The sequence below is a fragment of the Cavia porcellus genome, unplaced genomic scaffold (assembly GCF_034190915.1).
Source record: "Cavia porcellus strain 051 isolate PalLab524CR breed Dunkin Hartley unplaced genomic scaffold, mCavPor4.1 scaffold_15, whole genome shotgun sequence".
Taxonomy (NCBI): Eukaryota; Metazoa; Chordata; class Mammalia; order Rodentia; family Caviidae; genus Cavia; species Cavia porcellus.
In genome coordinates, this window is record NW_026947498.1 from 67,675,484 (window position 1) to 67,699,687 (window position 24,204).

General features: G+C 35.0%; 2 protein-coding genes across 11 annotated transcripts in view; one reads left to right on the forward strand and one right to left on the reverse strand.

Annotated features, from left to right (window-relative positions):
- Iqcb1 (IQ motif containing B1) overlaps positions 1-6,834 on the reverse strand; it is a 54,612-nt gene extending 47,778 nt beyond the window's left edge. For 2 of the 7 annotated variants that reach the window (XM_063225069.1, XM_013151812.3), the window contains exons 1-5: positions 6,720-6,828; positions 6,177-6,270; positions 4,925-5,035; positions 4,552-4,714; positions 892-1,021 (exon numbers count right to left, since the gene is read on the reverse strand). In XM_063225069.1, the coding sequence (XP_063081139.1) occupies positions 892-1,021; positions 4,552-4,714; positions 4,925-5,024 (393 nt within the window). In that variant the 5' untranslated portion in view covers positions 5,025-5,035; positions 6,177-6,270; positions 6,720-6,828. Of the gene's footprint in view, positions 1-891; positions 2,252-4,551; positions 4,715-4,924; positions 5,036-6,176; positions 6,271-6,709 lie in introns of those variants that run through there. The other 5 variants (XM_013151811.3, XM_013151813.3, XM_003469304.5 and 2 more) reach the window with 5 other exon arrangements.
- A 101-nt stretch (positions 6,835-6,935) lies between these two features.
- Positions 6,936-24,204, forward strand: part of Eaf2 (ELL associated factor 2) — a 40,870-nt gene continuing 23,601 nt past the window's right edge. The window contains exons 1-2 of one of the 4 annotated variants that reach the window (XM_003469235.4): positions 6,936-7,118; positions 23,807-23,901. In XM_003469235.4, coding sequence (XP_003469283.1) covers positions 7,013-7,118; positions 23,807-23,901 — 201 coding nt within the window. In that variant the 5' untranslated portion in view covers positions 6,936-7,012. Of the gene's footprint in view, positions 7,162-23,806; positions 23,902-24,204 lie in introns of all 4 variants that reach the window. The other 3 variants (XM_013151695.3, XM_063225071.1, XM_013151696.3) reach the window with 3 other exon arrangements.

The window sequence follows — 24,204 nt, forward strand, 5'->3', positions numbered from 1 at the left end:
AGCAAAGCTGAAAATATTCTTCATGCGAATAAATACATTAACTCAGTTAAATGAAGCAAAGTAAATATGAAGAAATTCGTACCATGGCTCATAAAGGAAAAACTGCTGTAAATCAAAGAGAATAGAAATGTGAGAGATAAATGTTATAAACAGATAAGAAGAATAAAGTCTGACAATACTAATGAAGACTGAATTTACAATAAAAACAATACATACAAGAAGACAATAAAACAAAATCTTTAAAGTACAGAAAGGAAAGATAAACCAAGATGAAATGCAGAAGGCCATAAAATGGATCTGAAAAAAATACACAAGATTTAAATGATTTAGAGAATGCTATATGACTACACTAAAACTAAACTGGAACTTAATGAAGTACCTGGATAATCTTCATGTATTTGAAAATTAAGCAACATATTTCTAAACTTATATGTCAAAAGAATGTATACAACACCTGGCACAATCCACCCAAGAAATACTTGGAGTCTAATATTTAAAATGAAACATGATGATTAGAGAAGAAATTTGAAAAATTAAATTGAAAAAATACTTTTATTTTTCTTCACCATTGGAACTACTAAGAAAACAAATTTTCCTCCAAATGTAGAAGGGAATGACAACATAATTTAAGGTGAAAATATGTCAGCAAGATGCTATGGACATAGTTATTATGGGTGATGTCCAAAGTTTAGTATGAAAGAGTCTTCAAAAAGTTTTATAGCATGATTCAGCTATCATTTAAAATTTTTGAAATGTAGAGATGTTTTTGCTGTAATTTTAAAAATGATTAAATTCATTTCTCTAATTATACTTTGTCACATACTGCACATGTGAAAAATAATGAATTTAAACAATTAGTTATAAAACATACAACACTAAATAAACACATACCTTAGCTGTATTGATAAAACATGCTTGCAATTTTTTCCCCAAAACTAAAAAATTTTCTGCAGCTGATGGAAGTATTTCCTTGTAAAATTCCTCTGCATCTTCTCCTGGCTCTAAGCCCACACAGCAATGGCTAAAACAAGAGCACAGGTTTGTGTTAATCATAAATTTCAACTGAATATTAAATTTATACAGACACAGTACCTTAATGAGCATCTCTGGCATTCATCTTTTGTTGCTAACCTAATAAAAATCTTGTTGGACAATCAAACTAACAACTTTCTAGAAAAGTAAACTGTGGTGTAGACCTCATATGTATTTTAGGTTCAGGATGTGTACTTTTTAAACATTTTTTTTCTTGCTTTTGTCTGATTTTTGTATTTATTTTTTTCCAAATCCTTTTTATTTAAAGGGTTAAAAGAAAACAACACTACATCCCATGCACCAGATGACTTGGGGAGAGCCAGACGTCAGCCCTTTCCTATGAGTTGGCACCATCTGTGGACTGCTGGGGAGGAGAACAATTCAATAAGAACCTAAGATCTTCCGTGAGTCAGTGCCATGCACAGGCTGACTGGGGGCCAGCCAGACCCCAGTCCCTTCAGGCACACAGGCAGGCAAACAAGAAGAGCCAATGTTCCCCCACCCACCCCATAAGCAACCAGCTGATCCAAAGAAACACAGGCTGTGATGATAGCTCAAGAGGTAAAATATAACTTAATGTTTGTAATGTTTAGTGTTCCACTGACTTTGCAGACCTAAGGACAATAGTCTGATCATCTCTTCAGAGGATAACAGTACACAATGTAGCACATATGGGGATCTCCTTCTAAGAGTGGTGGCCATTGTTTATTCCCTATTATCTTGTTTTTATAACCTGTATTATTCTCATTGTTTTGTTTGATTGGGTTTTATTCTGTTTTATCTAGTTTGATTTTATTGTATCTGATGACATGCGCAGCTATTTTGAAGATATATTATGGTAGCTATTTTTGATACACTATTATCTTGTTTTGAAGTCCTGCATTGCGTTCATTGTTTTGTTTTTATTTGTTCTATTCTGTTTCTGTATTGTTTGATTTTACTATGTGTGAAGGTATGGGGAGCTACTCTGAAGGCAACAAGAGGGACTATGATAGCCATTGTTGATTTCCTTGATTATCTTGTTTTGAAATCCTGTGTCACACTGTCTTGTTCTGACAGACTTTATTCTGTTTTATTTTGCTTGGTTTTATTCCCTCTAAAATCAAATTTACAACAAACTTTCAAAACACATCAATCAGGGGGCAACAATGGTACATACCTTGTGCATTGTCATCCCCAAATCATTCATCCAGAGCACAAGATATCTGCATTCAACTGTCTGAACAATAACAGCACAAATCTTTCTCTTCAGTGAACTCAGAGAAATCAGTAGTATAACTTAACTACTTTTTTAATATACATATTCATGTTTTTTCTTTCAGCTTCTCACACTATTGAAACAATAAAATATTTACATATGCATGTCTTATTTATTTCACTGAATATGTTTTCAAGTTGAGAATGTGCATATTTTAAAAATCAACATGCCAGCCCTTTGGGAAATGAAAGTCACTTGGCTCAAAAATAAACAGAAATGGATGGGGGTTTAGCTCAACGGCACAAGTGCCTGCTTAGCAATCGCAAAGTCTTGAGTTCAATCCCCGGTACAAAAAAAAAAGAAAAAAGGAATGAGTTAAGTTTTCAGAGAATTGAATATAATCACTCTAAAATCACTATATTTCAACTTCTTAATTCATGAATAGCATTTCTGTGAACCCAGGGCAAGATTAACAATCAAGGGACAGATAAAGAAATCAAACATTTTACTGTTACTTTATACCAATTCTACTTCCCAACAGATCTACTTTCCTAAGATCTGAAGATTACCTACCTGTGTATTCTTTATATTAAAAGGAAAACAACAAAAACATAACTCCTGAAAGTTTCCTTAGAATATACATTAAAAGAGAAAAGTCATTTAGAGAAATACATATTGAAATTGCACATAAAAGCTATTCCTTGGTTATAAGTTGAATACATTCAAAAGTCTCAATAAAAAGTATTTGCACAGTAGAATAATATCAAAAAGAGCTCCAGCCTAAGAATAGGTTGTAGTCCAAAGAGTAAGTACTGCTGTTTGAGTCATTTCAATAAAGTATGCAGACCCTGACAAGGAATAACAGCCATATATTAAACATACTGAAAACCAAATTGGCTAATGTTTTTATGTATCAGCTTTTATTTCCTCTTTGGTTCTTAAAATTTATTTAGGAATATCTTTTTATAAAGAATATTAAATATAAATATCAGTATAGTCATGAGCCAGTGTATGTACTCAAAACAAAAATGTAAGGCTTTATTTTCTTAAGAAAATCATTCATGTTGAAAACTAAAGATTAAAAAAAGTATTATGTATATTTGTTAGCAGTTCTTTGTAACTGTATAGTTTTAATTTGGACTTTATGTAGTAATAAAGTAGGAATAAACAGTTTAGAAAGTTAAGAGCATGACAAAGTATAAATGTGACAAGATCTCTGTAGTGGAGATAGTTCATTAAAATCTAATAGCTTGTTAAAATAAGAAAACAAGTTAGGGTATAGTCACAAAATACACATTTTCAATTACTTGATCAGGAAGTAGCTTATGCACTGAGACCATCTGGTTTATTTTATTGCCATCTTTTAAAAAATGATTTTGTTCTTCCAATTTTTATAGCATGGAAATAAAAAAGTAAATGTTGCTTTTAAATTGTATTGACAGAATTTGTGTTACCTAATGATTATAGCTGACAGCAAAATCAAGATGAAGTTTAGCATCTATTTTGCTGTTCACTTACAATAATTGTTATTCACTCTCTATTGTACATTTCTCAAGTAAAGAGCCAGTGCTTTAATTTCTATATTTCTTCAAATATTCCCAAGATAATAAAAATTATATTAGCCACATTAGATTCAGTGGTGAATAAGAAGAAATAATCACCATCTTCAAAACACTTATGGAGGGATATTTTATTTCATTTCATTTCATTTTTGGTACCAGGAATCAAACTCAAGACCTTGTGTTTGCCAGGAAGGTACAGAGGGAATTTTTAGACAATCGTGCATAGCATTACTAACAGTAACAGTAACATTAACATATACAGATTTACCAAAGAAAATGTACTCATACTTCTGGAAAATAAAAATAATCTGATGTTTTTCAACAGGTGGTATTACCCTCACGTGAGGGATGCTAAAAGATGTGATGTATCACAAAAAACCCATTATACTGCCTTGGTGAATAAATTGAAAATGTATGTATGGGCAGCAATCCCAATGATCAAGGTTACCCAAGCAGTAGTTCACCATACAAATAAATGTCTAATGGCCAACACTCTGAGCACTTCCTGTAAAAGGTAACTTGTATTACTCTCACGATATATCAATACATTTATTATTAATTATTAAACTATTCATAATTTTTTTCCTGCAGTGTTTATACATTTCTTTTGGTGGACTCTATAGTATGAAAGAAATACTGTAATATAATATCCTTCATAGGCGGTTCAAATTATTGTTAGAAAGATGAACAAAAAAGCAGAAAATGTTGAAAATTAGAAAAAATTCCTCAAGAACAGGCTGACTTATTGCTTCATTTTACCTTATTATCTGTGTAAGCTGGGAAATGGTAGTCCAACCACCCTGGATTCGAGAACAATCTTGCCTGAGGACCAAGAGGCAATACTGAATGAGGTCGTAACAATATATATCTTGTTTGATTTTCTTCAACTCTGAGCTTCCTAATGGCGTGCTGTTTATTATTTCTAAGGCAAAAGAAAAAAAAAGATACCTTTTTTTTGCTTAGTGTTAAGAGATACTTGATTTTTACATATGGATCACTTAAACTATATTCAAAAGGAAAAAACTACTGCTATACTGCAGTGTTAAGATTTATCTAAACAAATATTAAGATTATCAAAGATAGAACTGCTTTTACTTTATAGTGTTACTTAATCAGAGAATTATTTTCTTACCTTGTAACTTCAGCAAAATAACAGGCACATTCTGCTCAGGACTTTTGGCAACTTCAGCAGCTAGAGATAAGATCCTTGAGTCTGTACCTGCTGACTTCATTTCTCAATCACCTGTATTTTAATAGAATCAGAAAATAAAGATCAAAAAGCCCTCAAGTATTCCCTCCATAAATAACTCTTGAAATGTAAGATTAATATAAATGAAAACAGCTTTTTTTGCCTTGCTTGAAAGGGTAGATTTTGTTTGTTTTCCTTACAGGGAAACTTTTTTGGATAAGAGCAACTCTAAAAGAATTCTAGAGCAGCTAAGATTTAGCTCAGTGGCCTAGTAAACACGAGGTCGTGAGTTTGATCTCTGATACCCAAAAATATAAGAATTCTAGATCTCTTTAGCCACATGTAACAGTTACAGTTAGTACAGTTATTATGTTCTAGGAGTCAGGGACTGTGCTATGAGTTACACATTCACACTAATCTGCACAATTCTAGGATAGAATTCACATAGCATAAACTGAGTGCGCAAAAAGGGAATCATATGGCAGACCTAAGACTACTACCCTTTCAGAAGTCTGCTTAGAGAACGATCTTTGGCTGGCATCTAGAATGTGCATTTCATGAGCATTCTGCTATTTTGGCTTTTGTTTTTTCCTAAAACAGGATTTTACTATATAATCAAGCCAGTCTTGATCTTGCTACAGAGCATATTTCCTGCGAATGTGTGGGTTGGGAAAAAAAAGTGTGATCTGAGTACACATATACACACATAAATAAACACTTATAAAATTCTTAAGTATATAAAATATATGTTAACTGCTTGATAGATGACATAGGTAAGAATTTATACCATACAACCAAAGGATTCTAGTTCTCTGTACCAGTTTTCTTATCTGTATTATCTCCTACCAGAGAAAGTAGCCACTAATGGTAGTTTTAGGCTCCAGAGCTGATTGTTTACCTTCCCTATGAAACAGTGTACCTTAGAACAGTGGAAGTTATAAAAAATTTGAGGGAAGACACATGTGCTTACCTACCTGGGACAATAAACTGACAAATCTCCCTAAGATAGAAGACAGTACGTAAAGGTATGTAATTTGATTAAAGGATTACCCTAAAAAATAATCATCTAATATTGCAAGCATTTGTAAACTTTTCTTGCGTGTTTCTCCACTATACAGTGCTTCTCCCATTTGCACAATATTTTCATGAACACTGATAATAAAAGACAATTACTGGCGGTTATTAATGGTATTACCCTGTTGCCAAAACACCAGTTCTAGCCTCAGCCTTGATTTTTTAGGAATCACCTTTCCCTGGCCGGGCTTTCTTCAGCACTTCCACGAATCACTCTGATGAAAATAAAGAAAAAAATTGAACACTATGCAGTTAAAGTTGATCGTAATCCTCTGGCGTTAACTTCGACTCGTCTTTTTCCCCTCCTCCAGTCCTAATAACACTGACAACTTCCTCTGGCATCTCAGGGTTAGAAAACGATTGCCAAGGTAACGGCGTCGCTTTCAATGAGTTCACAGCGCCGTAGCCCTGGGGCCGCGGGCTCCTTTTTTCCCGAATTCCAGACCTGGCTCTGGCCGTAACAGACCTCGCACAAATCACCAGGCCTCATGTCCCAAAACACCGCCTTCCGCGGGCCTCCGCTTCTACCCCAGATCTCCACAGGAAGGCCACGAAGCAGCCAGTTCTCCGGGTTAGAAGTCACACAGGCGGTTCACTTGGTCTAAGAACCTGACCGCCCAGAACCCAACCGCCCGCTGAGTCCCCAGCCGCCACCTTTGTTCACCTATTCCTGGATTCTCATTCCTCGCCTTCCCGCAAAGCGCCCCGCTCCCACCTAAAGCGCGAGCAGGATTTTGCTAGGCAGCGTGCGTCACTACGCGGGAAGGGACTGAGGGGCGGGACCAGCAGCCTCCGGGCCAAGGGGCGGAACGCCCTTCGCCAGACAGCCAATCGGGGAGTGCGCGTCAGGAACGGGGCGGGGTCTGTAGTGGCTGCTCCGGCTGTCTGTCACAAGCACAGCTGTTTGGGGCTCAGGTGGCAGACGGTAGCGCAGGTAAAGTGCGAGCTGAAGGAGAGATGAACGGACCAGCAGGGCTTGTGCACTTGGGCCGTCGCGAGCGAGTTCTCAAGTTAGGCGAGAGTTTCGAGAAGCAGCCGCGCTACGCCTTCCACACTGTGCGCTGTGAGTGAGGACTGCACCAGGGACCTACGGGGGGCCTCCACGGGTGGGTTAAATTCTGTCCCTGCAGCCCCCTGGCTCTTTGGACGTGCGGTAGGGGCAGGTGATCTGCCGTGCTCTCTGGAGTCCTAGGGGCCCGTGGAGAGACTTGGCATGCAACAGGTGTGGGTAAACCCTGAGTAAGAGCCACAGACGGGAAGGGAATTTACAGGGACCTGCAGAAGTGATGGAAGGAAGGATGCCAAGTGGAGGATGTGCAGGTGGAAGGAAAAATGACATGATGAATGGAGCAAAGGACCGAAGGCAAGGCTGGTGGGGCAGCATTCTCTTTCTTCACTTTTTCTCTCCTCTGATGAGAGTTTTTATTTAGAGTGATCTTGGGATGAGATTCTCAACCATCCCAATAATCTATCGCGTCTGGACCCCAGACTTCATTGTCAACTGTCAAATTACAAACTGATTACCAAACTATGTATTGGTAGATGCGTTATTAATTTCTTTATGCAAAATATTTTACCTTTCTGTAGTTTCTACATTTGGTTTTCTTATTTTTTCTGGAACTAGTTTTAACTAGCTTATTCTTGAAATATTGATTAAAAAACTTGATTTAGCAATTGAATAACATAGGTTACAGGAAGAAAATAAGAGCATGTATTATTTTCTATGTAAAATATTTAATTTTTGCATAACAGCCTGGTAGAATTCTAGACAGGAAGGAAATTTTGAGATCATTGAAGCATAACCTCTTATTTTTCTGTGGCAAAATTATTAAGTAGGTATATTTTCACTTCCTTTCTCCAGTTCATTCCCCCTTTTCCTGTCTCATGGTTCCAGCTTCCTCATTTTGTCAGGTTAACCAGAGACCTTTATGATTTATGCTCGATTCAATCAAAACATTCAACTAAAAAATCACAGACTTCGGTCGGTCGATCGGGGATATAAAGCTCAGCGGCATAGTGTCTATCTGGCAAGTGTGAGGTCCTGAGTTTGATTCCTGGTACAAACACACACACACACACACACACACACACACACACACACAAAACAGGATTCCAATCTAATATAAAGGTCTGGAGAACTAATGGTTTGAGACCTTCGAGGATACATTTACATTTTATTAAAGGGTTTTATTAAGCAAAATTAACATCTATTTGGTTGAATATATGGGTAAGATAGATGCTAACAGATGTTCAGCAGTGCCCGTTATTTATTCTTCTTTGTGTGACCATACTGTCATCCAAAGTTTCCCACAGTGAGACAGCTAGTGCTGTGCTAACTCAGAGTTTCTCTTTCTTCATTAGTTTCATTCTCGAAGAGTAAGATATGATTCTCACCTGGTTTTTCCATGCCCTTTGCCCAGCTAGTATGTTCTGTTTTCCTCTTCCTTCTCAGGTATATAGTAATTTTAGTATTAATTTTTTTCAAGTTACAGCGTTTAAGATTATAACAGTTTGCTCGAGGATATATTTTTATATAATTTGGATAAACATACTGTTTTTAAGGGCTTAACTGAATAAAAAGTAGCCCTTGAAAAGTATCTTGCTAGTACTTAAAAATTTTTTCATTTGTAAAAAGTTTCTTTTCTTTCTTTCTTTCTTTTTTTTTTTTTTTTTTTTTTTTTTTTGTCTTTTTCCTTTTTATCGGTACCGGGGATCGAATTCACGACCGCCTGCTTGCAAGGCAGGTGCTTATGCCGCTGAGCTAAATCCCCAGCCCCTTGTAAGAAATTTCTTAACTACTGGAATTATCTTCAGTCAGAGTCAGATGACAGAGTTGGGAAATGATAATAAATTAAAACAACAACAGCAATAACCACAATAAATACACCTAGATGTTTGCATAATGAATTATAAAATAACAATAATAAAACTAGATGTTTAAATGCACACTTAGTCCTATGGAAGGAAGACTTCAGAAAGGTTTTTAGGCCTTTCTGTGTGGTTAAAAAGGCATACTAATGGCATAGAATCATTTCACATTTTTAAAAGTAAAACCTGTCATCCTCTTTAAGTATATTTCCAATGTGATCATTTCCATGGTGGTCCTCACTCTTAAGAACGTGGAGTAAGGGATGTAAACCTTAAAATAAACACTCTGACCTTTACACAGAGTAGGTAAGTCTTATACCAAGTATTTGGGCCAGTGTAATTTGAGAGAAATTGTATTCTGTCTTTGTGTACTGGAGTAGTTTTGCCTATCTAAAGTGCTAAAGCTTCAAGCACACCTGATTGTGATCTCTCTCTCTCTCTCTTTCTCTCTCTCTGCCTCCATATATATGAGTTTGGGAACATGCTAAAGTCTCAGGCCCAGGTTTCTTATGTGTAAAATGGTAATAATAATATCTGAATTTTGGTATGACTAAGTCATATAAAAAATCTAGTATTGTATTTGGCACATGGTATAACATAAGTAGTAGTCACAGTTATTTTTGCAGAGTTGTGGTCATATGTATGAGGAATACCAGTGAATGTAATTTACTTAAACTTAGAAATAAGACTTGTCAAAGATAGTCTGGCCTGTGGAAGGGAGAGCACAGGATAATGGTAAACTAAATGCTTAGCAACACATGATTCACTAGGAGGAAGAGCTGGAATAGCATGAATCACTAGAATTAGGCTTTAACCTAGTATGAACTTTGCAATTTATATCTGAATTACGGTTAATAAAACAGTAAACATAAGTTTTTTATGACACTAATTTTGGCTACCACAAAGTGATGAGCAGTGAATACAGAAACTTTTTGTAGTTCTTTAAGTGCACCCACTCTCTAAAAAGTAGTAAAGCTTTATTATGAGAAAATATCAGAAATTATAATGGAAAATAAGATTAAAATTATATTTATAGTCAATGTTCTCTAACAAGTCTGATATCTTGAAAAAAAGTATGGCATGTTAGAAAGTGAGTTTGGAAGTTATTTGAATTAGTTCAAATTGTACAAAATAAACATTCTATTTATGAATTCTTTTGTGAAATAGTGATTTTTATGCTTTACATCAAGAATGTCAACCCACAGCTGCTTATATTCCAGGAAGGGGCCTTTATTTTATTTTTTATTGAATTAAGTTTATTGCTACATTTTAGGTGTACATAGTGATCTCATTCATCACAGGGAATTTGTACCTGTAGATGATATATCTTCTTTTTTTCTCCCATTCCTCTATCTTCTCTTCAATGCCTCTTCCCCTCTCTATTTACAAAGGCTTTCCTCCACCTGGACCTTAAACCGTGTGGCTTCTGCCTTGAAGGCTGAAACACAGACTGAAACTATGAGACAAAAATAAACTTCTCCTTTAAGATGTGGGTGTTGGGTATTGGGTCTCAGCAGTGAGGAAAATAACTAAAACTGTGCCATGTTTTAATGCTCAGTTGAAATAATCAAAAAGATATTAAACATTACCAGAAGGGCTGGGGATTTAGCTCTGTAGCATAAGCACCTGCCTTGCAAGCAGGCAGTCGTGAGTTCGATCCCTGGTACCAATACAAAAAGAAAAAGACAAAAAAAAAAAAAAAAAATTACCAGAAAAGGGTTAAATATAAAGTAGAAAATACTATTTATTCTTCATGCAATATAACAAGTACATTATAACACTGAATTATAATAGAAATATTATTCAGAAGAGAATAAACTCAGAAGAGAATAAATAAATTCAGGGAGAATTTAAAAATGGTAAAATTAGTGGTAGGTTTCCCAAGGAGCAATAAAAAATAAACTAGACAACTTAGAAAATAATATTTAGAGCATATGGAAAGCATGAATATGAGATTATTCAGCAAATTCTTTAATTCTAGAAGTGTAACTTTCTGAAATTCAAACTTTGTATAATTAAAACTTGCTTAAAGGCAAATTGGTAGCATTATTTGAAAAAACAGATAATAAAAAGTAAAGTGTATTAATCCTTTTTTTTTTTTTTTTTTTTGTCTTTTTCCTTTTTATCCATACCGGGGATCGAACTCACGACTGCCTGCTTGCAAGGCAGGCGCTTATGCCGCTGAGCTAAATCCCTAGCCCCAAGTGTATTAATCCTAGCAGTAGAATAGAGATATAAATTGATTCAGAATAGTTTTGGTAGAGTTATTAATAATAAATTTGGGCTTTTAGTAAGTAAAGACATAGAACTTTTGAGTATATTTCTGTCTTGCAATTAAAGTATTGTATTATAAGTATTATAAGTATTTTTACATAAGTATAATAAGTATAATACATAAGTATAATTATGTATTATAAATATCTACATAGACTGCATGGGCTTGCAGATCTTTTGAAATTATACAGTATTTTATATGCATGTTCAAATGTGCAGTTTTGTGTGGAAATGATCTGTAACTCTATAATTTTCATTAGGTTCTCACAGGAACTTATACCTATCCCTTATTTTCTAAAACTGCTCCATATGAAAGTTAAGAACTATAGATTTAAAGCAAAGAGGTTAAATAATATGATGGGTAGAGTATATGGTTTAGACTCTTGACTTGATTACTTATTGACCTCATTACTTTAAAGGAGTTCTCCATTGGTAAAATTCAACATAAATATTTGTTGTGAAGATAAAGAGTGATAATATATAATAAAAAAGGAAGTTATTTTGTAAATCCTAAATAGTTAATTAACAGTATACAAGATGAATTTGACTTTACAGATGTTTTGTTTGGCCCACACAGTTGTGTAATTTTGAATTCCAAGTACATATAAAACCAGGGTATTTTATATAAAAATCTAGATTTCCAGCTTTTCTAAAAGTCAGAAGGAAACTTGGCAATACTGAGTCTGTATCTCTTCTGAGCAGCAGCTGATGGAGCAGAGCTAAGATTGCCTCCTAAGAAGGTAGATAATTATGGTTCCCACAGATCTGTGTCACCACCTGTGTTATGTGACTGGCCTCTCCTTTAAAGTATCATTTAGCTGAGTTAAATGACAGTCATATATCTCAGTATTGCCCTTTTGTCCCTGTCAAAAATATTGAGGGTCAGAAGCTCATGATGTTAGTCTAGGATGCATAGTTATCATATAGAATTCTAGTATTTTGCATAATTATCATATCAAATGCCTAGATAATACGCAATGAGTGTCTTCTTTGAGAATAGAAGTCTACTAAGAAAAGAGCAAAAGAAATAGAACAGTGTCTAAAGGACGTAAGAGTCTTGAAGCAGCAATGAATCTGATTCACAGGATATAATAAGAAAACAAGTATTTTACACATAATTTAGCACCTTATATACACTGAAAGTTTCTACGTGGTTTAGAAAAGAGTAAGCGATATCAACCCAAGTCAATTACAAAGATCTTTTATATATTTATTGTGTTAAAGACAGTATACAAGCAGTACTTCTGGGATAAAGTATAGGCACTGTGCTTAAAAAAAACCTACAACAGGACATGTTCACAAAGAAGTAATACTATGCCACTTCCATTAGTTTTTCATGCATAGTGTAGTAAATGCAACGGGAGGGAAAAAGAAATTGAGGTTCTGGACAATAGAGAAAAGGTTGCGCTCAGAAATGCTTTTGGGAACGAAGAGCGTTGAAATATGACTCAAATTCTAAGAACGTAAAAGCACAGAAAAAAGCACATAAAATATCTACACAGGGTGTAGATATTCTGATACTTTAGCCTTCAGTTTGAAAGCTAATTTGTCTTCAGCAAGATTGGAAGGAGATACCCTGAAGGTTATGAAAGATAATATAGTGATTACATGTGAGTAATAAAGGAGGTTGAGGAATAATTAGATTGATGCACAGACTTTGAAGGAGAATTAAAAGTGGAAAGTCTTTTCATGTGCCCACTGGGTACCCACTGTATGCATCCTTATGAAATGCCTTTGGTTCGCATACATTTGCTAGCTGAGATTTGAAGTTTCCTTACCTCTCCATTGACATTAATATGGCTTAGCATAACTTCACCTTTTTATTCTAAATGGTTTTGTGCTTCCTTATTCTATCTTTAGCAAATATTAATTGCATGATCTTTCTACTCTCACTTGTCTGTAAGTAGAGATATTCACCACTATATAGGATTGTTGTGAGGCTACGAGATAAACGTGATTAGGAAAAATTTTTCGCATTGGTTCACATGAAAATAATAGTTATTATTGTTTTTCACAATTATTGTTTTCTTACATTTTTCTGACTTTTTTCCTGCCTCCTACATTTTCATTATCTCTGTGAAGCTTAAATACTAATTTTTCTTCAATATCACTGTCTTTTCTTTAGATGAGATTAACATTTACTGAAGTCCAAATCCTTGTTCAACTATCTAAAATTTAACACCTTAATTATGTCTTTCATCCTTTTCAGTTTCCACTGCTAACATCCTCCCCACTTTATTTTCAGTCTACTCTTTATCCTCTAGTTCTTCAGTTGTCCTTTTTAGAGATACATCGTAAGTCAAAAGTCATATTTTTCAGTTTGCTTGTGTTTTTAGATTTTTTCTTAAAATCTAGGAGTCAACACTGACATTTTAAGAGATGACTATTATATATTGTATTGGGTAGGATTTTGTAAGGTAACAGAATCAGTAGCAAATATATATAATTATACGTTTATTCTATGTAAATAATGTATAGTTTATAGCACAGTACAAGGGGATTTATTAGATAGTCTTACAGGTTCAGAAGTGGGATAGTCCACAATGGCCATTTGCATAGAGGAATGCCAGAGATTTTAGCTGCTCAGCCAAAAAACTGGAAACCTCAGAGCAAGAGAGATCAAGGACACAGTGCCAGTCCAAGACTGAAGGCCTGAAACTTCCTGGAGAGTTGCTCATGGGAGTCTGTGTTAAAGGCCAAAGAAGCTGGAGTATGATATCCACAAGCCACAACACTAGCAAAAGATAGGCCCTAGAGCAGAACTGGAACTTTCTAAGGCAAACTGACTTGCTTTTTCTTCCCCTTTTCATTCCATTCAGGCTGTAAGTCTTTTCGATGGTGCCACCCACAGTCAGGGTGTATCTTCCCTCTCAGTCTGCTGTCTTACATGCCAGTCATCTCTGGAAACACTACCACCACCACTACCACTACCACACACACACACACACACACTCGTAAAATTGTGCTTCAGTAATGTGGTGGACACCTCTAAATCCATCAAGTTGATAATCAAGATGATAATCAACATGAACCATATATATTCACTTTTGAATTAAAGCAACATGAAGAATGCACTATGTTATTAAGAATAATTTGATGCATTTCCATTTATGTTTTTAAAGAAGGAACAAATTTTCCCCTCATAGAGTTATTATAAGAATTAAACATGAGATACTAGCATAATGCCTGACATGTAGGAAGTGTTCCATTAATGCCAGCCATAATAATTGTCAGTGTGAAGCAAGGGCCAGCCTTTGTTTATTGACAGTGATGATTTGTTAAGTATTGGAAGGTTCTCCTTTGAGAACATCTGCTTACAATATTTCTCTAAATGTACTAATAAATTTGAATTTAGACTTTTGCCTTTTAGGCTGTTCATATAAAAGATAAATCTTTGAGGCAAATGTAGTTATTTGGAGGGGCTTCAGAGAGGCAGGTAATGTTCCCTTTTCTTCTTCCTCATCCACCTACGTTCCTCTTCCTCCTCTTCTTCTGTTCCTTCCATCTCCCCCTTTTCATCATCCTCTTCATCTATCTTCCTTTTCCCCTTTAAGTTAATAAGGTGCTAACTTAAATATAAACTGAGGGATTATGCTTCAGAATCATCAGTCACTCATTTACTATATATATATATATATTGATGTGTTTATTTTATTTTATTTTAAAGATAGTAAAATCCAACAGAACAAAGCTGATCAAAACAAAGAAGCAAAATTGGTACAGAACGTGAAAGCAGGATATTAGGAAAATAACAATAGCTACCATAGTATATCTTGTTATCTTTACAATAGTTATCCATTCCATCAGGTATAGCAAAATCAAACTAAAACCAAAACACAATAAAACCAATCAAAATAGAATGCTGAATAAAGCAAAATAATTAATCAGAACAAAGCAAAACAGTGAGAACAATATTTGACTTCACAAACAAGCTAGAAAGAAATCCCCCATTTTGCTATATTGCATACTGTCATCCTCCCAAGAGATGCTTAGATTGCTGCAAAATCAACCAAACAATACAAGCATTTAGTTGCTTGATGTATCTTAGTTTCTATCAACTCAGTCTGTCCTCTGAACCCACCTGTTGCTTATGGGGGTGGGGGTGGGGTGTTTCGAGTCTCAGCCCTGCACAGGCAGGCTTATGGGAGGTACTATCAGACTTTTCTCTTTCTGGAACCCACACAGCTTGAGTGGCTTATCAGAAAGGCTCGCTAGGTGGCTTCTTATTGGGTCCTCCCAGTCACAGCACGACTGATTCTGGGGAGGCGCTGCCTTGTCTCTCCCTGGAACCTGAGCAGCTTACCAGAAAGGCTGGCTAGTTGGCTTCGTGTTAGATCCTCCCAGTCCCGGCATGGCTGATTCTCCTTGATATGAATTTTTAAAATAGCATCCATATCTTAGAAGTATTTAAATTTGTATAGAGTTATGACATCTTGGCACCCTAAATTCTTTTTAGATGATAGATTTTAATAGCCTTATTTGAGATATAATTTAATTCAGAATTAAAATTTCTTTTAAATTCTTATTAAGTGGAAAATTCAGATTTGGTTAAACTTATACAACTCTTTAATGATATCAAAGATTTGTTAAAATCAAGGAAAAAAACATGCTTGCAGAGTAAATTTGGGCCAAATAAAAGTAGGAAAAGTAGTATACACTACAGTGTGAAGGTGGGTCACTGCAAGAGAACACAGTGGCTTGTACATCCTTCAGTGGTATAATTATCCATAAAAAAATTCAAACTGTTAAAAAGATAACTTTTCATCGAGTCTCTATGAATATTTTGGAGAAATTTAAGAACAGTTTGTGTCCTCATGTATTTATTCTGCTCAAATGGCAGATAATGGTAGTAGGTGCTGAAGATTGTTTAAGAAAATTATGGGAAAAGGGAGGGGGGAGGAAAAAGAAAGGAAAAGAAAAACAAAAGAAAACATGGAAACAAAACTTTTGTAAATAAGGAGGGAAAGAAGAGTTAAAGGGAGGGGAAGGAATTGGGGAAAGAAATAAGAATCAAGATATATTATGTACAGGTACAAATTCCCTGTGATGAATGTGATCATTATATGTATATATCTAAAGTACCCCATTAAAATTAACTTGTGGCCTGCCTCCCAAATCATCAGAGGCCACACCAGAAGTCCTGCAGGTCTAACTGGGCCACATCCAGCAGCCCCGGGTGTTAGATAGCTGCCTGCATTCAGTGTCCTGCAAGAGGTGATTTCCAGGAAACAGGGAAGCTTTGTGACATAGCTCCAAGCCAGTAAGATCCCACCCAACCTCTGAAATCACAGGAGAGCATACCATAGGTCCCCAGGGTCCTACCTGGGTCATGCCCAGTGACTCCTAAGTGTGGACAGCTGCCTGCATTCAGTCTCTTATGTCAGGTAAGCTTTGGGACATTGCTCCTAGCCAGGAAGTCCCCGCCCAGCCTCCCAAATTACTGGAGGCCACACCAGAAGTCCCTGCAGACCTAAATGGGCCACACCCAGTGACCCTCTGACTGAGGGGAGCTACCTGCATTCCTCCTCCTGAGCTGAAAGTGAATGAGATGATTTCCAGTATATGGGGAAGCCTTGGAACATCCCTCAGAGCCCAGAAATATAGGAAAATGACAAAGCAAAGAGCAAAATGCAATCTCCAACCTCCATCTCATCCCAAGCAAGCTTAGGAGATATGAACGTAGAAGAAAATATACCAATCAAATATCAATCTATCCATTGATGATCTCTTGGCAAGAACTCTGAGAAAAGGCATTGTTATCATTTTTGACACACAAAAAAGAAAAAAGTCAGAGATAGTTTATTGATTGTTGTAGTTTGTGTTCTGCTCCAAACCGCTTGTAATCATAGATGCCATTTGTGATTGGCGTATTGTCTAGTGCTCAGATTGGTGGTATGGATGTTTCACCCACAAAGGGGTGGAGCTAGGGTATCATGCATTGGCCTGGAAGAAAGTTTGTCTCTCTCTTGTCTGTTGGGGACTTGCTCTTTGCAGCCAGACCATGAAGGATGGGCCACCATGCTATGCTGCCTTGCAGCTAGCTGAGTGTGGACTGAAACCTCCAACCTGTAAGAAATAAACCTAACCTTTCCTAAAAAAAAAAAAAGAAAGAAAGAAAAAAAGAAAATATAAGCCATACCTCTGAAATACCTGAAATGATTTCAACTGAAGTAAAGAAACAACTCTGAGAAGCTATAATTAATTTCCCAGGTAAAAGAAGAAATGATAAATGCAATGAAAGAAATGCTGAACACATTTAAAGAGGACATAGTTAAAAAATTAGAGGGACAATGCAAAAAGATGGAAACTTTGAATAAACAAACAGAATGCATGAAGCAGATTCAAAGAGATATATAGGAAATCAAAAATTCCATTGAAAATTGGCAAAACAACCTCAATGAAAGTGAAGACTTTCAGACCTCAAAGACAAGATTGCAGCTAGTGAATGGGAAAGGAAAGATCTTTTAAAAATAACAAGAATCAGGAAAAAGCAATTCAACAGCTGCAAGATGATGCAAAGAAGAACAACGTAAGACTGATAGGTATGAATGAAAAAGAAGGTGACAAATGATATCAAGAGGTTATTTACAGAAGTAATAGCTGAAAATTTCCCAAACATGAGAATGGAAACTGACATACAGATCAGTGAAGCATATAGAACTCCAAATAGCCATAATCAAAGTAAAACTACACCCAGACATATAATAATCAATGTCCCAGAAATCCAACATAAAAACAGACTATTAAAAGTTGTTAGAAGGGGCTGGGGATTTAGCTCAGCGGCATAAGCACCTGCCTTGTAAGCAGGTGGTCGTGAGTTCGATCCCTGGTACCGGTAAAAATGAAAAAGACAAAAAAAAAAAAAAAAGTTGTTAGAAGAGACAGATCACCTATAAAGGAAACTTAATCAGAATTACAGCAGACTTATCAACACAAAGAATGAAGCTGAGAAGAGCATGGAGAGAAGTATTCCATATCCTAAAGGAAAATGACTTCTAACCCAGATTGATGTACCCTGAAAAACAGTCCTTCAAAATGGATGGAGAAATAAGATACTTCCATAGCAAGGAACAGCTGAAGAGCTTCATGACCAGCAAACCAACCCTGCAAGGAATACTGAAAGACATTCTAGATAGATATAGGAAAAAAACACTAAGCAAGGCAAACAATTAAACAGACTGGAAAGGTAAAGAACAGCAGAAAGATAACGTTAAAAATAAAGCAAATATATCAATTATATTTTTATATAATTATATAAGTATAACCATTAATACAAATGGCCTCAATTCACCAATTAAAAGGAACAGACAGGCAGAATGGATAAAGAAATAACATCCAACCATATGCTGTATATAAGAAACCCATGTAACCCAAAAGGAAGCTCATAGACTGGATGTCAAAGATGGAAAACAATACTTCATGCAACAGGAGCCCCCTATAAAAGCAGGGGTAGTTATTCTGTTTGCAGACAATGTAGACTTCAAACCAAGAATGATCAAAAGAGATAAAGAAGGTCACCACATACTAGCTGGGGGAAAACTCCAAAAGGAAGAGATAACAATTTTAAATATCTATGCTCCAAATTTGGGAGCACCCCGCTATACAAAACAAATATTAACACAAATGAAAAATCAAATAAGCAATAACAATTATATCAGGAGACCTTAACCTTCCATTGACACTAAAGGACAGATCAACTAGACAGAAAATCAGCAAAAGAAATAACAAAACTGAATCACTCTTGTGAACAAATGGACTTAGTGGACATTTACAGAGATCAGAATATACATTATTCTCAGCAGCACATGGGACATTCTCTAAAGTGGACTATATTCTAGCCCAGAAAACATGCTTAAGTAAATGCAAAAGAATTGAAATTATCTTGTGCATGTTATCATAACATAGCACCATGAAACTTGAAATTAATGACAAAAGAAACTACAAAACCTCCACAAACACATGTAAATTGAGTAATACACTCCTGAGCAATCAGTGGGTCACAGAGGAAATTAAAGAAATTAAACAATACCTACAACATATGCAAAATTCAAATACAACTTAACAGAACCTGTGGGATGCAATGAAAGCAGTCCTTAGAGAAAAATTTATTGTGAATTCCCACATCAGGAAAACAGAATGAACACAAATAAACAACCTGATACTATACCTCAAACATCCAGAAAAATAAGATCAAAGACAAAAGAAGGGATGAAATTATAAAAATCAGAACAAAAATCAATGCAGTAGAGACTAAGAAAACAGTACAAAGAATCAATGAATCAGAGTTGGTTCTGTGAAAGAATAAATAAAATTGATAAGCCTCTAGCCAACCTTATTAAAAAAGGAAAGAAAAAAATTCAAATTCATGCAATAAGGAATGAAAAGGATGAAATCACTAAAGATCCTGTGGAAATACAGGAGATCATCAATACTTATTTTGAAAACTTCTACTTTCATAGGTTTCGTAGACACCTTTTGTGATTGGCTTATTAACACAGAAGAAATGGACAGATTCCTAGAAACATTTGAAATATCAAAGCTAGGTCAAGAAGATGTAAAACTGCTGAATAATCCAATTTCAATTAACGAAATTGAAAATGTAACTAACTAAATCCTTACCAATAAAAAAAAAGTCTAGGTCCAGATGGATTCACTGTGGAATTCTACAAGAAATTCAAAGAAGACTTAATGCCAACACTCTTCAAACTCTTCAGTGAAATTGAGAGGGAAGCAACTCTCCCTAACTCATTCCTGGAAGCAAACATTACTGTAATACCAAAACCTGAGAAAGACCCAAGCAAAAAGAGAACTACAGGCCAATCTCCCAATGAACATAGATTCAAAAATTCTCAGTAAAATATTGGCAAACAGAATTCAACAAATCATCAAGAAGATTATACACTATGACCAAGTGGGATTCATCCCAGGAATGCAGGAATGGTTCAACATATGCAAATCAATAAATGTAATCCATCATATCCATAGAACCAAAAATAAGAATCACATGATTGTTTCTATAGATGTAGAAAAAGCTTTTGATAAGGTCCAACACTTATTCATGATAAGATTCTTACAGAAAATTGGAATAGTTGGTCTTTACCTCAACAAAGGCCATTTACAACAAACCAACAGCCAGCATCATTTTAAATGGCCAAAAACTAAAAGCCTTTACCCTAAAATCAGGAACAAGACAAGGATGTCCATTATCACCACTTCTATTCAATATAGTGCTGGAAATACTAGCCAGAGCAATTAGATAAGAGAGAAATAGAAGGGGTAAAGATAGGAAAAGAAGCTAAATTATCATCATTTTCAGGTGACATGATACTCTACATAGAAACCTCCAAAACTCCATTGAAAGACTCCTGGGTATAATAAGTACATTCAGTAAGGTAGCTGGATACAAAGTCAACACTTAAAAATCAGTATCATTCCTTTACACAAATGACAAAATCACTGAGAGAGAAATGAGAAGCCACACCCTTCAAAATAGCATCCAAAAAATTGAAATACTTAGGAATCTAACAAAAGAAGTAAAAGACCTATTCAGGGAAAATTAAAATGCCCTGAAAAAGAAATCAAAGAGGACCTTAGAAAATGGAATGTCATCTCTTGTTCATGGATAGGAAAAACAAATATTGTAAAAATGGCTATTCTCCCAAAATTGTCATATAGATTTAATGTAATTCCAATCAGAATACCACTAATATATCTCACCAATTTAGAGAATCCTAAAATTCATCTGGAACCAGAAGACACCTAGAATAGTAAAGGCAGTTCTAAGCAGCAAGGGCAAGGCAGGAGGCCTCACAATCCCTCACTTGAAGTTACACTACAGAGCTACTGAAATAAAATCAGCATGGTACTGGAATAAAAACAGACTTGAACATCAATGGAATAGATTAGAAGATACAACTACAACTACAAATACAATCAGCCACCCTCTTTGATAAAGAGGCCAAACACATTCACTGGAAGAAAGATAGTCTCTTTAATACATAGTGCTGGAAAAATTGGCTCTCCATATGCTGAAAACTAAACTAGACTCATGTCTATCACAGTGCACTAAAGTCTAAATGAATCAAAGGTCTAAATATTAAAAAAGAAATACTAAATCTGTTGGAAGACAAAGTAGGTAGAAATCTTTAAGATATAGGGGTAGGTAGAGAATTCATGAACAAGAATCAAATCTCATGTGAAATACTTCACAGAATCAATAATTGGGATCACTCTTATTAAACAGTTTTTGCATGTCGAAAGAAATCTTTAGCATAGCGAAAAGAAAACCCACAAATTGGGTAAAAATCTTAGTGATTTTAGTATCCCTTAGACAAAGGACTTCTGTCTGGAACATATGAAGAATTAAAAAAAAAAATCAGACCTCGAAATTCAAAGACCCAACCCCAAAATGGGCATCTGAGATGAATATACAGTTCTCAGATGAAGAAATACAAAAGGCAAATAAATATATGAAAAAATGTTCAGCATGATTGATCATTAGAGAAATGCGGTATTTTTATACAATGAAGTACTACTCAGCCATAAAGAATGATGACATTGAGATATTTATAAATAAATGGATGCAACTTGAGACCATATTCATAAGTGAAATAAATCAAATTCACATATGTAAATACCATATTGTCTCCCTAGTGTAAGAAATGGCAAGAGTACATGTGATACAAAATCCTCAATAAATACAGTGAAAGGATAAAAATCTGCTCAAAAGAAAAAAAATACTGTGTCAGGGAGAAAAAGGAAAAAGAAAGAAGGGAAAAGGAAAAATATCTAAAATTGTACAATCTCACAGAATAGCTAAAATGATTGTTTTACAAATTTCATAAGTTCTTGGAACAAAACAGCTAGTATTCATGGGATTGGAACAGTTTTGCATGTTAGTGTCTGGCAATCTGAGGAGCTCTTAAAAAACATTATGTAAAATAACAACCCTAGTTATGCTCCAACCACCTTGTTTTGGAGGCCTATATCATCATTGTGTTGGGTTCTTTGCTATTGTTATTTATTTATCTTTTTTGTTTCATGTTTTTCTAGTAATTTGTTTGGTTTTGGTTTGTTTTTCTCTCTAATACAGAAAGGATAGGTATACATTAGAGACTCATACGTGCATAGAACTTCCCCTAAACAATATATGAGAATCAATTATATGTGATGAAATGAACAGCTGCTTTGAAGAAAAAGAGACACAAAGGTACCCAGTGCTGATTCCATAGAGTCATGCTTTGAAATCCAGCGATACTGTTATTCTTTGTTCAGAGTTATTTTAGTCTGTTTTGTATTGTTTAATTTCAACATACATGAAGGTATGGACGGCTAATTTGAACATTATGCAGCCATTATGATTTCCCTATTTTCTGGTTTTGAAGGCCTGTAATGCCTTCATCACTGTGTTCTGATCAGTTTAAGACTATTTTGTTTTGTATGAATTCATTGTGTATGAAGATATGGACAACTATTTGGAAGAAAACAAATGACATTATGGTAGCCATGATAGATCTCCTGTTATCTTGCTTTGAAATCTGTGTCACTTACATTGTTTTCTTTTGATCTACTTTGTTCTGTTTAGTTTTACCCTCTTTAAAATAAAAAAAAAAATAAAACTAATTTATGAAAAATAAAATTATGGGAGAAAAAGACTGAAAATTTAAAATGTCCTGCCTATGTTAATTTTTCAGCAAGTTGTGCCAACACCAGCATTACTTAGCTTTTAGCAGTAGAACTTTTTAGTCTAATTCACTTTAAACAGAACTCAAATGTGGTTTGAGGAATATTGTTTTAAAGCATAGCTATTTCTTTTTTTTAAAGAATTAAGCATATGAAATTAAACTGGGACCTATGTATAGTGGCACACAGTTGTGACTCCAGCACTCACAAGTTCAAGTCCAGCTGAGCAACAAGTAACTTAGACCCTGTCTCAAAGTTTAAAATTTAAAAAGGCTAGCACAACAGCCAAGTGTAAGGGCCCTGGTTTCAATGCCAGGTACGACAAAAAGAAAAAAGAGAAAAAAAACCATAATGAACTGTATTGTATTTTATTTTGTTTGTTTGTTTGAGACAGTGTCTTGCTATGCAGTTCAGGCTAGTTTTGAACTCACTATGTAGTCCAGACTTGCCTCAAACTCACAGCAACCTTCTTGCCTCAGCCTGCCAAATTCTGGGATTACAGGCAGGCACCACCAAGCCTGGCTTTGCATTTTATTTTTAATATGAAAACTCTTCTAAACCATTTTAACTGCTAACTTCTGGAAATAAGTTTACTACTCTGACATATGCTTATTTTTATATTCATTTATTCTATTTTATAAAAATTCATTTTAGAGAACCAGTAAAAGTTTGTAAGCAAAGAAACAATATGATGAGATTTGTAATTTCGGAAAAATTTCAGAGTGTGAGTTGAATATCCTTTTTCCTAAATGCTTGGAACCAGAAATGTTTCAGATTTCTTAAGTTTTGGAATTTTGGAATATTTTCATATGCATAATGTTTGGCAATGGGACCCCAAGTCTAAATATGAAATTTATTTATCATCCATATATACTTTATACATGTAGCCTGAAGGTAATTTCACATCAAATTTATGTCTGTTTTTAGATGACTTCAAACCTGCCTCTATTGACACTTCTTGTGAAGGACAGCTGGAGGTCGGCCAAGGTGAGCAGGTGACGATAACCCTGCCAAATATAGAAGTAAGTATTTCTATACGGTAAGACTAAAATGATCTTTTTTGCTGGATTTCCACTAAATTTAAATGAAAACATTTGCATAGTTCATGAAGTCATGCTTGGTTGTCATCAATAAGTATAGAATAGCAAAATCCAAAATTTCAACTATTTTGAATGAAGTCATCTTAAAGTCTGCTTATTCACTTAGTAATTTTAAGAACTATCGTAGTAAATAATTTGAAAACAATGGAGATCTAAACAAATATTTATTAAATTCTGATGATGAGCCAGATTTTATACTCTGAGTAAGGACAATAACATGTCCCT